The 15,999-nt window shown below is 40.5% G+C and overlaps 1 protein-coding gene and 1 long non-coding RNA gene across 2 annotated transcripts in view; both read right to left on the reverse strand.

Annotated features, from left to right (window-relative positions):
• Positions 1-15,999, reverse strand: part of LOC101016931 — a 114,435-nt gene that overhangs the window by 38,199 nt on the left and 60,237 nt on the right. Inside the window, exons 6-7 of the mRNA XM_031660586.1 lie at positions 14,089-14,203; positions 13,025-13,064 (exon numbers count right to left, since the gene is read on the reverse strand). Coding sequence (XP_031516446.1) covers positions 13,025-13,064; positions 14,089-14,203 — 155 coding nt within the window. The remainder of the gene's footprint in view (positions 1-13,024; positions 13,065-14,088; positions 14,204-15,999) is intronic.
• Positions 640-15,480, reverse strand: LOC116271907. The gene is made up of 3 exons (XR_004180646.1): positions 14,089-15,480; positions 13,819-13,953; positions 640-3,955 (listed from the first exon to the last, which is right to left on the reverse strand). It is a non-coding gene; the product is annotated as an uncharacterized LOC116271907 (long non-coding RNA).

The following is a 15,999-nucleotide window of genomic DNA, read 5'->3' on the forward strand; positions in this document are numbered from 1 at the left end:
AATAGCTAGGACTACAGGCACCTGCCACCATGCCAGGCCAATTTTTGTATTTTTAGTAGCAATGGAATTTTGCCATGTTGGCCAGGCTGGTTTTGAACTCCTGACCTCAGGTGATCATTACAGAAATGCAAATCAAAACCACATTAAGATACCATCTGATACCAATCAGAATAGTGATTATTAAAGAGTCAAGAAACAACAGATGCTGACGAGGCTGTGGAGAAATAGGAACACTTTTACACTGTTGGTGGGAATGCAAATTAGTTCAATCATTGTGAAAGACAGTGTGGCAATTCCTCAATGACCTAGAACCAGAAATACCATTTGACTCAGCAATCCCATTACTGGGTATATACCCAAAGGAATATAAATCATTCTATTATAAAGATACATGTACATGTATGTTCATTGCAGCACTATTCACAATAGCAAAGATGTGGAATCAACCCAAATGCCCATCAATGATAGACTGGATAAAGAAAACGTGGTACCATATATACCATAGAATACTATGCAACCATAAAAAGGAATGAGATCATGTCCTTTCAGGGACATGGATGGAGCTGGAAGTCATTATCTTCAGCAAACTAATGCAGGAACAGAAAACTCAACACTGCATGTTCTCACTTATAAGTGGGAGCTGAACAATAAGAACACATGGACAGAGGAAGGGGAACAACATACACTGGGGCCTGTCGGGGGAGGGCAGGGGAGGCAAGAGCATTAGGGAGAAGAGCTATTGCATGCCGGGCTTAATACCTAGGTGATGAGTTGACAGGTGTGGCAAACCGCCATGGCACACATTTACCTATATAAAAAAACTTTACGTTATGTACATGTATCCTGGAACTTAAAATTAAATTAAAAAATTTATTAACTTCTCAATAAAAATGAATTACTTGCTCTTGTGATTTTAATTTTAGTTTTCTCTGGGTCTGTATAAAGTGAGTGAATCCACTAAATGCTAGTATTCTAGTTCCTGTGCTGTTACTGTTTCTCCTTATAATTTAATAAACTGATATTTTGAATCCTGTAAACCTTGTAAACTTGCTAAACATGAGCTTTTCCCACACAGATGGATTTTATTTTTCTGTTAATGAGGTTATTGAGCTTCTGAACTGGTATGATCTATGGCCAGATATTGTGTACTTCTTTTAATGCCATCAAGGTACTGAGTGTTATTATGGATGGCTTCTTGACGACATCCAGTAGACCTTGCAACACAGAGACACATCCGTTGGCCTGACCAACAGCCTTTTCCGTTTTGAAACTCCAAGAAAATTTCAAGGGAATTTTAGAAGAATATTAGTGTCCTTCACCACTAATCAATCTTATTGAAGGAATATGAAAATAAAATTAATTGGAGATGAAATTAACTAGAGAGCCCAACCATGTATGTGAGTTATGGATATAACATCTCACATAAGCCTCAATGCTTATTATAAACTGCAGTAAGTGAACTGTTATGTTTCTAACACCAGAGAGCAGTTACCTCAGAAACACATATGAAAATGACATCATCAATATCAAAAGAGACATGAGAAATTGTTGGAGTAGGGGCATATTATTGAATAAATGATACTGGTATTATGTAGAAAAAAATCCATTTCTATTTTACTCTTCCATTTTCCATTTACCAGCCAAAATTCATTCTAGGTAAATAAGTATTTATTTCTCCTTCCACTCCATTTAAAACACTCACTAAGACATCTAATCTTCCTGGGATTTGTTCATGTGTATTGGAATTTAACTTGTTTTCCCAAACGACTAGCTAATTATTCCAACACCATTCACTAAACATGCCAAAAAAAAAAAAAAAAAAAAAAAAAGTTAACATAACAGGCCTGAGATTGCTCTCCTTAGAAACTCCTGCTTGCCAGGATGGCCCTGGAGTGTGGGAACTAGGACTAAGGGAGAATTCCCATCATTCCTAGAGCTGATAAGAATGGCTCACTGTACATAAACTTTTTGTGCAAACAATGTGGTTCATGCAAAATACTTTCTTTCCTTCTTGGATTCTGGAATTTCGGTCTGTGCTAGGCAAAGGGCAGACACATGAAAAGCCCCCAATAAAAATCTTGGGCATTGAGTCTCTAATGTTGTCTTTGGTAGACAAAACATTTCATACATGTTGTCACAATTAATTGTTGGAGGAATTGAGCATATCCCGTGTGACCATACACAGCAAGAGGACTCTTGGAAGTTTGAGCCTATTTTCTTCTAGATTTTGCTCCATGCTTTTTCCCCCTTTGCTGGTTTGGTTTTGTATCCTTTCACTGTAATAAATCACAGCTGTGAGTACAACTATATACCAAGTCCTGTGTGTCCTGCTAGCAAATCATAGAACATGTGGATGGTTGTGAGGACCCACAGCAGACAGAATATTTCACTTTTTTCCACGAATCTGAACTGTCGTCTTAGTATAAAAGTCTATATATGGGCTCTCTGTGTCCCATTTATCTTTTCCTGAGTCAGTTCTACTATTTTAATAACCATAGGTTAACCAAAAAAATTTTAGATTCCTGCCCAACCTCCAAATTACTTTTCTTTCAAAATTCCTGGACTGTTCATAGGTTTGTATGTGCACAGAAATTTATAAGGATTTGTTGAACCTCTGAAAACCTCTAAACCAAGGACCTCTAAAGGCAAATGGGGAAAACCTAAAAATACTCCACTCATAAGAAAGAAAATAAAACTAGCTAATAAACATCTGAAAATATGTTTAACCTCTTTACTAATATCAAAACAACAGTGCAATACTACATTATCTAATTCCATTAGTAAATGACTTAAAAATTAAAAATATATGCCACTAAGGTCATAAACACATTAAAAACAGTATGTTCTAAGCTTACCATCTCTTTCTAAGACAAACTGTCTAGTGTACAGTCCCATCTCAAAGGAAGTATTTACTTGATTCTGAAGCAAGGTGTTTCCACTAACCTGAACCAGCATTCAACACCTGGGCCAGGGATAAACAAAGATACACAGAGAAGGAAGGATCAGGAATGTTAGTGGCAGAATATGAAGATTATCTGAATGGCTATCCAATCAAACAGTACAAGTTAACCACTGGAGTGAAGGTATAAACACATTAGGTTAGGAAGTGGGCTCAAAAGAAGGTAAAAGTTCACAGAGTTGGTGAGAGGGATCAGGAGTGTCACCATGAAGGGGGTGGATGGCCTTCTAGAAAATATTTGAAGGATGGACAGGCTTTTGATGGACAGACATTATAGGGGGCTGAGGATAACTGGAGGGAAGGGACAAAGTAAGAAAGGTAGCTTCTCCAGGTACAACAAACTGTGTGAATAAGCTGCAGTGCAGATAATGAGTGTGAAGAGCTTATTTTAATCTGTAAAGAATATATGATGTATGTGCCACCCTAAAAGGCATTGGGTACAAATGTTTCAGAGATAAGTTTTAAGGTGTCTTTAAGGTACAGACAATCTCTATCTTATACAAACAGTTCCTGAGACTAGAAAAGGAACAAAAGCTATCTAAACTGATTTATTGAGTTCAACATAACAAAACCATAATGAGAAAACTAAAGAATAAAAATAAAATTATAAGGCAATTTCAATCATAAACAATAACGAAAAATTGTCAAGGTGAACCCCGCAGTATATTAACAAACAATGATAATAACAAAAATATTGTGATAGAACTTCAATGAGATAGGCATATCCACAATTGTAAATAGGAATATGCATACTTACAGTCAAAGATTTCAGCAACACTGTTTCAATAACAAAAAATAGAGACAACATAAGTAAAGATGTACAATAGAACACATAAAATTATTAACTGGAGAAGGGCCCAAGATGGCCGAGTATAAACAGCTCTGGTCGGCAGCTCCCACTGAGACAAACACAAAAGGCAGGTGATTTCTGCATTTCCAACTGAGGTACACAGATTTTCTCTGGGTCATTGGGACTGACTAGGTGGATGGCATAACCTATGGAGAACAAAGAAATGCACGGTGGGGCGACAGTTCACCTGGGAGCTCCCTCCCTCAGCCAAGGGAGGTGGTGAAGGACTGTGCTACCTGCCCAGGGTTCTACACTTTTCCCACGGATTTTTGCAATCTGTAGATCAGAAGATTCCTTTGTGTGCTTACACCACCAGGGCCTTGGGTCCCAAGCACAAAACTGGGCAGACCTACGGCAGCTGCACTAGTCAGCAGCGGTTGGGGCAGGCACTGAGCTGTAGGAGTTTTTACATACTCTGGTGGCTCCCAGAACTCCACGGTGGCAGGAGAGCCATCCACTCCCATGGAAAGGGGGCTGAAGTCAGGGAGCCAAGTAGTCTTGCTCAGTAGGTCCCACAACCACAGAATCCCACAAGCTAAGACCCACTGGCTTGGAATCCCCGCTGGACAGCACAACAGCCTGGAGTCTGCGAAAGATGACTGAGTTCCCGGGGGGATGGGCAACCACCATTACTGTGGCTCTAGTTGGCAGTTTTCCACTGCCAGTGCTAGAGAAGCTGGGTGGTTTGGACTGGGTGATATTCCCCACAACACAGCACAGCAGCTATGGAAGATCTCGGCCAGACTGCTTCTTTAAGTGGCACCTGTATCCATCCCTCCTCATTCGGCAAGGCCTACCTACAGGAATTCCTGCAACTCTAACCAAGGTCTTACAGACAGAACTCTCATCTCCCTGGGAAAGAGCACCTTCAGAGAGGGGTGGCCATGGTCTCAGGTTCAGCAGACTTAATCTTTCCTGCCTGCTGGCTCTGAAGAGTCCAGGTGATGTGGACAAGGGGGATTCCCCAAGCACAGCACGCCAGCCCCACTAAGGGGCAGCCAGACTGCTTCCCCCTGATCCCATGCCTCCTGACTGGGTGAGACCTCCCAACAGGGGTAGCCAGACACCTCATACAGGAGAGTTCTGGCTGGCATCAGGTCGGTATCCCTCTGGGACAAAACTTCCAGAGGAAGGAGCAGGCAGCAATCTCTGCTGTTCTGCATGCTCCACTGGTGATACCCAGGCAAACAAGGTCTGGAGTGGACCCTCAGCAAACTGCAGTAGACCTGCAGAAGAGGGACCTGATTGCTGGAAGAAAAACAAACAAACAGAAGGCAACAACAACAAAAACATCAACAAAAAAAGACCCCACAAAAACCCCACACAAAGGTCAACAGCTTCAAAGAGCAAAGGTAGATAAATCCATGAAGATGAGGAAAAACCAATGCAAAATGCTGAAAATTCCAAAAGGTAGAATGCCTCTTCTCCTCCAAATGATTGCAACACCTCTCTAGCAAGTGCACAGAACTGGGCTGAAGCTGAGATGGATGAACTGACAGAAGTAGGCTTCAGAATGTGGGTAATAACAAACTTCATTGAGCTAAAGGATTATGTTCTAACCCAATTCAAAGAAGCTAAGAACAATGATAAAAGATTACAGGAGCTGTTAACTAGAATAATCAGTTTGGAGAGAAACATAAATGACCTAATGAAGTTGAGAAACACAGCACGAGAACTTCAAGCAACACACAAGCATCAAACGCCAAACTGATCAAGTGGAAGAAAGAATATCAGAGCTTGAAGACTATCTTGCTGAAATGAGACAGACAGACAAGATTAGAGAAAACAGTAGGAAAAGGAACAAACAAAACCTCTGAGAACTATGGGATTATGTAAAAAGACCAAACCTATAACTGATTGGAGTACCTGAAAGAGACAGAGAGAATAGAATCAAGTTGGAAAACACACTTCAGGATAACATTCAGGAGAACTTCCCCAAACTAGCAAGACAGGCCAACATTCAAATTCAGAAAATCCAGAGAACCCCAATAAGATACTCCACAAGAAGATCAACCCCAAGACACATAGTCATCAGATTCTCCAAGGTCAAAATGAAGGAAAAATGTTAAGGGCAGCCAGAGAGAAAGACCAGGCTACCTACAAAGGGAAGCTCATCAGACTAACAGCAGATATCAGTGGAAAACCTACAAGCCAGAAGACATTGGGGGCCAATAGTCAACATTCTTAAAGAAAAAAATTTTCCAACCCAGAATTTTATATCCAGTCAAATTAAGCTACATAAGCGAAGGAAAATAAAATCCTTTTCAGACAAGCAAATGCTGAGGGATTTTGTCACCACCAGGCCTGCCTTGAAAGAGCTCCTGAAGGAATCACTAAACTTGGAAAGGAAAAACCATTACCAGCCACTACAGAAACACACTGAAGTACCAACGACACTATGAAGCAACTACAGTAACAAGTCTGCAAAATTAATCAACCAGCATCATAACAGGATCAAATTCATACATAACAATATTACCCTTAAATGTAAATGGGGTAAACGCCCCAATTAAAAGACAAAGAACGGCAAGCTGGATAAAAAGAGAAGATGCATCAGTATGCTGTATTCAAGAGAAACATCTCATGTGCAAAGACACACAGGCTCGAAATAATGGGATGGAGGAAATTATACCAAACAAATGGAAAGCAGTAAAAAGCAGGGGTGGGAACCCTAGTTTCTGACAAAATAGGCTTTAAACCAACAAAGGTCAACAATGACAAAGAAGGGCATTACATAATAGTAAATGGTTCAAATCAACAAGAAGAGCTAGCTATCCTAAATATATATGAACCCAATACAGGAGCACCCAGATTCATAAAACAAGTTCTTAAAGACCCACAAAGAGACTTAGACCCCCACGAAATAACAGAGGGAGACTTTAATACCCTGCTGTCAGTATAAGACAGATCATTGAGACAGAAAATTAACAAAGATATTCAGGACTTAGACTTAGTTCTGGACCAAGTGGACCTGATAGGTATCTACAGAACTCTCCACCCAAAAACAACAGAAAATACATTTTTTTCAGCAGCACATGGCACTTACTCTAAAATTGATCACATGATTGGAAGTACACTTCTCAGCAAATGCAAAACAACTGAAATCATAACAGTCTCTCAGAGCACTCAAGATTAAGAGTTGAGTGAATTGAAATACACTCAAAACCACACAACTACATGGAAACTGAACAACCTGCTCCTGAAAGACTCCTGGGTAAATAATGAAATTAAGGCAGAAATCAAGAAGTTCTTTGAAACTAATGAGAACAAAGGGACAATGTACCAGAATCTGAGATGCAGCTAAAGCAGTGTTAAGAGGAAAATGTATAACACTGAATGCCCACATCGAAAAGCTAGAAAGATTTCAAATCGACACCCTAACATCACAACAAAAAGGCTAGAGAATCAAGAGTCAACAAACCTCAGAGCTAGCAGAAGACAGGAAATAACCAAGATGAGAGCAAAACTGAAGGAGATAGAGACATGAAAATCCCTTCAAAAATTCAATGAATCTGGGCGCAGTGGCTCACACCTGTAATCCCAGCACTTTGGGAGGCCGAGGCAGGTGGATCATGAGGTCAGGAGATCGAGATCATCCTGGCTAACTCGGTGAAACTCCGTGTCTACTAAAAAAATACAAAAAATTAGCCGGGCGTGGTGGTGGGCACCTGTAGTCCCAGTTACTTGGGAGGCTGAGGCAGGAGAATGGCATGAACCCAGGAGGTGGAGCTTGCAGTGAGCCGAGAGCTCACCAGGGCACTCCAGCCTGGGCAACAGAGCGAGATTCTGTCTCAAAAAAAAAAAAAAAAATTCAATGAATCCAGGAGTTGGTTTTATATATATATATATTTAAAAGTCAATAAAATAGACCACTAGCTAGACTAATAAAGAAAAGAGAAAAGATTCAAATAAACACAATCAGAAATGATAGGGGGTATACCGCCACTGACCCCACAGAAATACAAACAAAAAACAAAAAACAAAAAAAACCCACCAGAGAATACTATAAACACCTCTATGCAAATAAACCAGAAAATCTAGAAGAAATGGATAAATTCCTGGAGATATATACCCTCCCAAGACTGAACCAGCAAGAGGTTGAATCCCTGAGCAGACCAATAACAATTTCTGAAATTGAGGTAGTAATAAACAGCCTACCAACCAAAAAAATTTCAGGACCAGATGGATTTATAGCTGAATTCTACCAGAGGTACAAAGGGGAGCTGGTACTATTTCTTCCGAAACTATTCCAAACAATTGAAAAGGAGGGACTCCTCCCTAATTCATGTTATGAGGCTAGCATCATCCTGATACCAAAACCTGGCAGAGATGCAACAAGAAAAGAAAACTTTAGGCCAATATTCCTGATGAACATAGATGCAAAAATCCTCAATAAAATACTAGCAAACCGAATCCATACACAAATCAATAAATGTAATTCATCACATAAACAGAACTAAAGGGAAAAAAAGCACATGATTATCTCAATAGATGCAGAAAAGGCCTTCGATAAAATTCAACACCCCTTCATGTTAAAAACTCTCAACAAACTAGGTATTGAAGGAACACACCTCAAAATAATAAGAGCCATTTATGACAAACACACAGCCAATATCATACTGAATGGACAAAAGCTGGAAGCATTTCTCTTGAAAACCAGAACAAGACAAGAATACCCTCACTCACCACTTCCATTCCACATAGTATTAGAAGTTCTGGCCAGGGCAATCAGGCAAGAGAAAGTAATAAAGCGTATTCAAATAGGAAGAGAGGAAGTCGAGTTGTCCTTGTATGCAGATAACATGATCCTATACCTAGAAAACCCCATCAATACAGCCCAAAATCTTCTTAAGCTGATAAGCACCTTCAGAAAGTCTCAGGATAAAAAATCAATGTGCAGAAATCACAAGCATTCATATATACCAACAACAAACAAGCAGAGAGCCAAATCATGAATGAATTCCCATTTTCAATTGCCACAAAGAGAAGAAAATACTTAGGAATACAGCTAACAAGGGAAGTGAGGAGAACTACAAACTACTGCTCAAGGAAATCAGAGAGGAAATCAGTAGATGGAAAAACATTCTATGCTCAAGGATAGGAAGAATCAATATTGTGAAAATGGCCATACTGCCCAAAGCAATTTATAGATTCAGTGCTATTCCCATTAAACTACCATTGACATTCTTCACAGAATTAGAAGAAACAATTTTAAAATTCATATGGAACTGAAAAAGAGCTTGTATAGCTGGGAAAGTCCTAAGTAAAAAGAACAAAGCCAGAGGCATCATGCTACCTGACTTCAAACTATACTATAAGGCTACAGTAACCAAAACAGCATGATACTGGCACAAAAACAGGCACATAGACCAATAGAACAGAATACAGAACTCAGAAATAAAACTGCACATCTACAACCATCTGATCTTTGACAAACTTGACAAAAACAAGCAATGGGGAAAGGATTCCCCATTTAACAAATGGTGCTGGCAGAACTGGCTAGCCATATGCCAAAAATTGAAAATGGACCCCTTCCTTACACCATATACAAAAATTAACTCAAAATGGATTAAATACTTAAATGTAAAACCCAAAACTATAAAAACCCTAGAAGAAGAAAATCTGGGCAATACCATTCAGGACATAGGGACGGGCAAAGATTTCATGACAAAAATGTCAAAAGCAACTGCAACAAAAGCAAAAGTTGACAAATGGGATCTAATAAAACTAAAGAGCTTCTGCACAGCAAAATAAACTATCATCAGAATGAACAGACAACCTACAGAATGGGAGGAAATTTTTGCAGTCCATCCATCTGACAAAGGTCTAATATCCAGAATCGATAAGAAACTAAAATTTACAAGAAAAAACTAAACAACCCCATTAAAAAGTGGGCAAAGGAAATGAACAGACAATTTTCAAAAGAAGACACAAATGTGGCCAAAAAACATACAAAAAAAAAGCTCAACATCACTGATCATTAGAGAAATGCAAATCAAAATCACAATGAGATACCATCTTACACCAGTCAGATTGACTATTATTAACAAGTCAAGAAACAACAGATCCTGGTGAGACTGCAGAAGAATAGGAATGCTTTTACACTGTTGTTGGGAATGTAAATTCATTCAAGCATTGTGGAAGATAGGGTGGCGATTCCGCAAAGACCTAGAATCAGAAATACCATTTGACCCAACGATCCCATTATTAGGTGTATACCCAAAGGAATATAAATCATTCTATTATAAAGATGCATGCACATGTATGTTCACTGCAGCAATATTCACAATAGCAAAGATGTGGAATCAACCCAAATGCCCATCAGTGATGGACTGGGTAAAGAAAATTTGGTACACGTACACCATGGAATACTATGCAGCCATAAAAAAGGAATGAGATCATGTCCTTTGCAGGGACATGGATGAAGCAGGAAGCCATTATCCTCAGGAAACTAATGCAGAGAGATAAAACCCAACACTGCATGTTCTCACTTATAAGTAGGAGCTGAACAATGAGAACACATGGACACAGAGAGGGGAACAACACACACTGGGGCCTTTTGTGGGAGGGCAGCAAGCAGGCAGACCATTAGAAAAATGAGTTAATGCATGCCAGGCTTAATAGCTAGGTGATGGCTTGATAGATGCAGCAAACCACCATGGCACACATTTACCTATGTAACAAACCTGCACGTCCTGCACATGAACCCTGGAACTTAAAAAATAAAATAAAATAAAATAATTCTGAACCAACTGGGCCTTACTGACATTTATAGAACAATTCACACAATAACAGAAGAATACACATTCTCTTCAAGTACACATAGAATATTTATCAAGATAGACCATATTCTGGACCATAAATGAAGTCTCAATAAATTAAAAGGATTCAAGTTACATGAAGTATATTCTCTGGTTACAATGTAATTAAATTAGAAATCAATAACTGGAAAATCCCCAAATACTTGAGAACTACACAGCATACATCTAAATAACTAACTCTTGGATCAAAGAACAAACTCAAAGAGAAATCAGTAAGTAATTTCAAACTGAAGAAAAATGAAAACGCAACACATCAAAATTGTGAGATATAGCTAAAGTAGTATTAGAGGGGAATTTACAGTACTAAAATACCTATATTAGAAGAGAAGAAAGGTCTCAAATCAATGGCCTCAGTTTCTACTTTAAGTGACCAGAAAAAGTAGAGTGGCTTAAACACCAAGTAAACAAAAGAAATAATAAATATAAAGAGAGAAACAAAGGAAATAGAAAACAGTGAAACAATAAAGAAAATCATAAGACTAAATGCTAGTTCATTGAGATGGTCAATAAAATTGATAACCCTCTAGGCAGAAAAATGTTTAAAAAGAGAGAGGAGTAGACACAATTGGTAACATCAGGAATGAGAGAGGTTAAGTCATCAGATACTCTACAAATGTCAAAAGAATAATAAGAAACTGATTAACATGGCTGCGGTAAACCAGTTACTCACATATATTGCTGGTGGCAGTAAATACTTACAGTACCCCTTTGGAGGGAAATTTGAGAATACCTAATGAAACTACACACATGCACTTACTATTTGACCTACCAGCACCAGACCTAGGAATCTGTGAAGATACACATCCAAACATACACAAATACTGTATATTTTCACAAGGTTATTCCTTCTAGTATTATTTGTAATAGCTTAATATTAGAAACAAATGTCCACTCATAGGAAAGTGAGTAAATAAATTATGGTAGTGACACGATAAAGCACAATGCAGCTGTAAAAAATAATGTGGAAGACATTTATGAGTTGGCTTCAAATCTGTAAAATGCAAAAAATATAGAGGTTAATAGGACTAATATAATTTATTTTTTCTAATATATTGTCCTAAAAGATTTTGGTAGCATGTGGTTATCTCATAGATCTGAGCTATGACCAAAAGGGTTCAACACCAACTAGGAGGTGTCACCAAGAATAGGTGCAAATTACCAAGTCTAAAGCATTGGCCATAAAACTGAAACAAGGAAGAGAGCAAAGGGTCTACAGAGGGGAATCTGTAAGACAGTCTCTGTAGGTGGTTCTCAGAAAGACCCTTTCCCTGACTTTAGGAGGAGAGGGCATCAGATGGAGCAGCAACCCTTGTCATTAGATGAAAGGGAACTGTTGAGAGCACAGTTTGAGACTGGCTCCTTTCAGGACCTCATATCCAGGGCAGATCCTCAGGATGCTGCTGCCTGAGGTTGAGATCCAGAAATTGACCTGGGGGTTGAGGATGCTGCTACCTGAGGTTGAGATCCAGAAGTTGACTTGGAGGTTCAGAAACATAGAGTATTCCAACGAAAATTCCTACATGAAGAACCCAAAGCACTTAGGTTACCTCCTCTTGAGTCTCTATTTCCTCCTTTCTTCCCTAGAGCTGAAAATTGAGGTTCATTCCTCCCTTGGATTCCCAGCCACCTAGAGCCTTGGAGCAAAAGGCGGATGTCCATGTTCCCCCTCCCCACCTAAGACATGATTAGAGGGTTGGAACTTTCAGCCTCACCCCTTGACCTCCAAGGAGAGGATAGGGGCTGAAGATTGAGCTAATCACCAATGGTCAGTGATTTCATCAATCATATCTATGTAATGAAACCTCTACAAAAACCCTAACTGTCTGAGATTTTCCAGGTTGGTGAACTCATTCATATTCTGGGAAGGTGGTGTACACCAAATCCACATGGATGGCAGCTTCAGCATTTGGGACCCTTCTGGACCTTGCCATAATGTACCTCTTCATCTGACTTTTAATTTATATTCTTTATAATGAACCAATAATAGGAAGTAGTGTTTCCCTGAGTTCAGTGGGCCCCAATAGCAAATTATTGAACCTGAGGAGGGGGTTGTGGGAACTCCCAACTGGGAGCTAAGTCAGACAGAAGTGTGGGTAACGTGGAGATCCATTACTTGTGATTGCTGTCTGAAGTGGGGGAGGGCAGTCTTATGGGAATGAGCCCTTAACCAGAGAAATCTGCACTAACTCTGGGTAGTGTCAGAATTGAATTAAACTGTAGGATACCTAACTGGTGTCCTCAAAGAATAGGAGAATTGCTTGGTGTGAAAAATCCACACATTCTGTGCCAGAAGTACTGTGGGTAGAGGAACCACTTTCTTTCACTTGGTACCCAGTGGATGCATGGGGCAGGGGGAAAGGAGGATACTCAATGTGAAAGAGGACAAGGACTTACCATGGGGTTGCTACCTGTGATGGGACCAAAGAAACACATCCTAAGGAATGAGCAGAGATCACAACACAAGAGGGCAAAGGGTATGCAGAGGGGAACTTAGGAGACTATCCATGAAGCAGTTTCTGTAGGTGCTCCCCAGAAAGACCCTCCTCTGAGGCCCAAGACAGCAGGGAGAGAGAGTGTCACATGGAGCAGCAACCCACTTTGTGTCCCTCAATGGGAATGAGATTCTGCTGCATGGGGCTGAGATCCAGGAATCCCGTTGGGGGTCGAGAAGCTTGGAGTATCCTAATGAGAAATCCTAGGTGAAGGGCCCACAGCATCTAGGTTTCCTCTCCTCGAGTCTATGTCTTCTCCTCCTTTTCCTAGAACTGCCAGGATTGAGGTTCATTCCTCTCTTGCATCCCCAGTCAGCTGGAGCCTTGCAGTAAAAGGCAGATGTATGTGTTCCCTTCTCCTGCCCTCCTCCACCCTCTGCCAGTTTTGAGCTGATATCAGCCATCCCCACTGCCTGAATACTGCCAGTAAGAAGACACAGAGTAGAATGAGTGCGGATGCGTAGCCCATGGTTCCCATCCCCACCCCTGCCTTTCCTGATCCAGCACCACAGATGTTCACGAATTGTCACTTCACCATTTCCCCGCTCTGGGCTTCCCTGAAGCCAACTCCATCCATATGCCCACCTCCCCCACCCACACATACAAACACAGGGCACTCACTGGGCTGGGAGCCTTGGGATGAGGGGATAAGGGTGTTCAAAAGGCAGGAGGGAGCAGGCGGATCCGAGGCATTACCTGCACCCGCATCTAGTCTCAGTCACCACCTCTTAGGGATGGCATGTGCCGTCCTTGCACCCACTTCCTCCAATAGCAACCGCTGCTCCTTTCCATGAATGAGTCAGGCAGGTAGACTCTTTGCTTCTTGAGCTCCTGAACAAAAGACAGATCAGCTAAGACGCTCGCGGTTGGCTGAGGGATTGTTTCCTTTACCAACAAATGCTGTAGTTCCGGTCGCCTGAGAAATTAGTTTTCAGGCTGATGCAGCATGGAAAGACACCTACCTACCTTAATATGCCGCCGTTCCTCCCACGTTCTGCTCTGCGGAGCACAGGTGTCTTCCGCCTTTCAGGTCCTTTCTGGGTGTAAGAAAACACTCCTCTCCGCAGGCCAAATCCAGAGCCTGGTCACATGACCCACCGTCAGCCCCACGTGACTGCGCAGTCAGCTTGTTCGCCGCAGTCCCCTACCACCGATGACAGTCTTCTGCCTCTGGGGTGCTTACTAGAAGACACTGAAGCTCCTTGGCCAGACAGCTGGAAGGAAGGCTGGGCTTTGCTCTGGAGGACCACTTGGCTGGCGAGGAACATTCGATGAGGATTTGGGAAATGAAGTGATTTTTAATATTTTGTATACGACTCAAGCAACATACTAAAACACACACAGGATCTGTCTTGAAACATGGTAGTAAGCAAAACAAAATTCAAACTCCAATTTGCACCACTAGGATGATCCCTGTTAAAACTTATGGTTTGCAAAGGGAGGCAAAACTGTCACTTCCATGTACCTTACCAAACTAGGATCAGGTGGGGAAAAAAAAGCATGTTGCACTGTCAGAAAAATTATACAAAACTTAGGTAAAGTCACCATTAGTTACTGGATGTCATTTCAGGGCAGTGCTGGGATGTCTATTGATTTACCTATTTTTCAACTCTGTAGACACTGATGTTAACATGTATATATTTTATTCCATAGATATGTAAATGATTTATGTCCAGTGCAATAGATAACCTTAAATATTACAATTTATTGCCCTGTGAGATATTAACTAGTTTTGTATTTAACCTGGCAGTGTTATTCTAACATTTATTAATTTCCTATGTGTTTATAAAATTCAATGTTTTGTTTATATCTTCATATTGTGTATATTGTATATACACATATACCCTTCAACTATTTTCTTAATCCTAGCAGTTGTTCATTAACTGTGTTGAAAAATCTTTCACATATTCTTTTTACATTTACATGAGTTGTAATTTTACCTTTGAAAATTTAGAGCATTCTGAGACAAAAAAAAAATTTTGTCATGTCTAAAAATAAAACATTTGATATTTCTCCTAAGTCTGAATTTCCTCTCCAAACCAACATATATCCCTGTCTTTTCCAATTCTCCTGACTGAAGGTATGGTGTGGTCATTTTTTAAATTATCGTGGCAAAATACACATAACATAAAATTTGCCATTTTAAGCATTTTAAAGTATACAACCCAGTACATTATCAATGTTGTACAACCATCACCACTGTCTAGCTCCAGAACTCTGTTGTCACCTCAAAAGGAAATGTTATGTTTTTTACGGTAATAATTATGTGAAAAAGGTGCCATTTGTGTACCATGAACAGACTAATATTAAACTTAACACCCTTGGTAATTTTTTTTTTTTTTGAGACGGAGTTCTGCTCTCTCACCCAGGCTGGAGTGCAGTGGTGCGACCTCAGCTCACTGCAACCTCTGCCCCCCAGGCTCAAGCCACTCTCCTGCCTCAGCCTCCCCAGTAGCTGGGATTACAGGTGCACACCACCATGCTCAGCTAAGTTTTTGTATTTTTAGTAGAGACAGCATTTCGCTATGTTGCCCAGCCTGGTCTCGAACTCCTGACCTCAAGTGATCTGCCCACCTCAGCCTCCCAAAGTGCTGGGATTACAGGCATGAGCCACCGTGCCTGGCCCACCCTTGGTAATTTTACTTTATTTTTTTTTTAGACAAGGTCTCACTCACATCACCCATGCTGGAGTGCAGTGGTGTGATCATGACTCACTGCAGCCTCAACTTCTTAGGCTCAAGTGATTCTCCCACCTCAGCCTCCTGAGTAGCTAGGACTACAAGCACGTGCTGCCATGCTGGGCTAACTTTTTGTATTTTTAGTAGAGACAAGGCGTCAATATGTTGCCCAGGCTGGCCTTGAATTCCTGAGCTCAAG

The sequence above is a fragment of the Papio anubis genome, chromosome X (assembly GCF_008728515.1).
Source record: "Papio anubis isolate 15944 chromosome X, Panubis1.0, whole genome shotgun sequence".
Taxonomy (NCBI): Eukaryota; Metazoa; Chordata; class Mammalia; order Primates; family Cercopithecidae; genus Papio; species Papio anubis.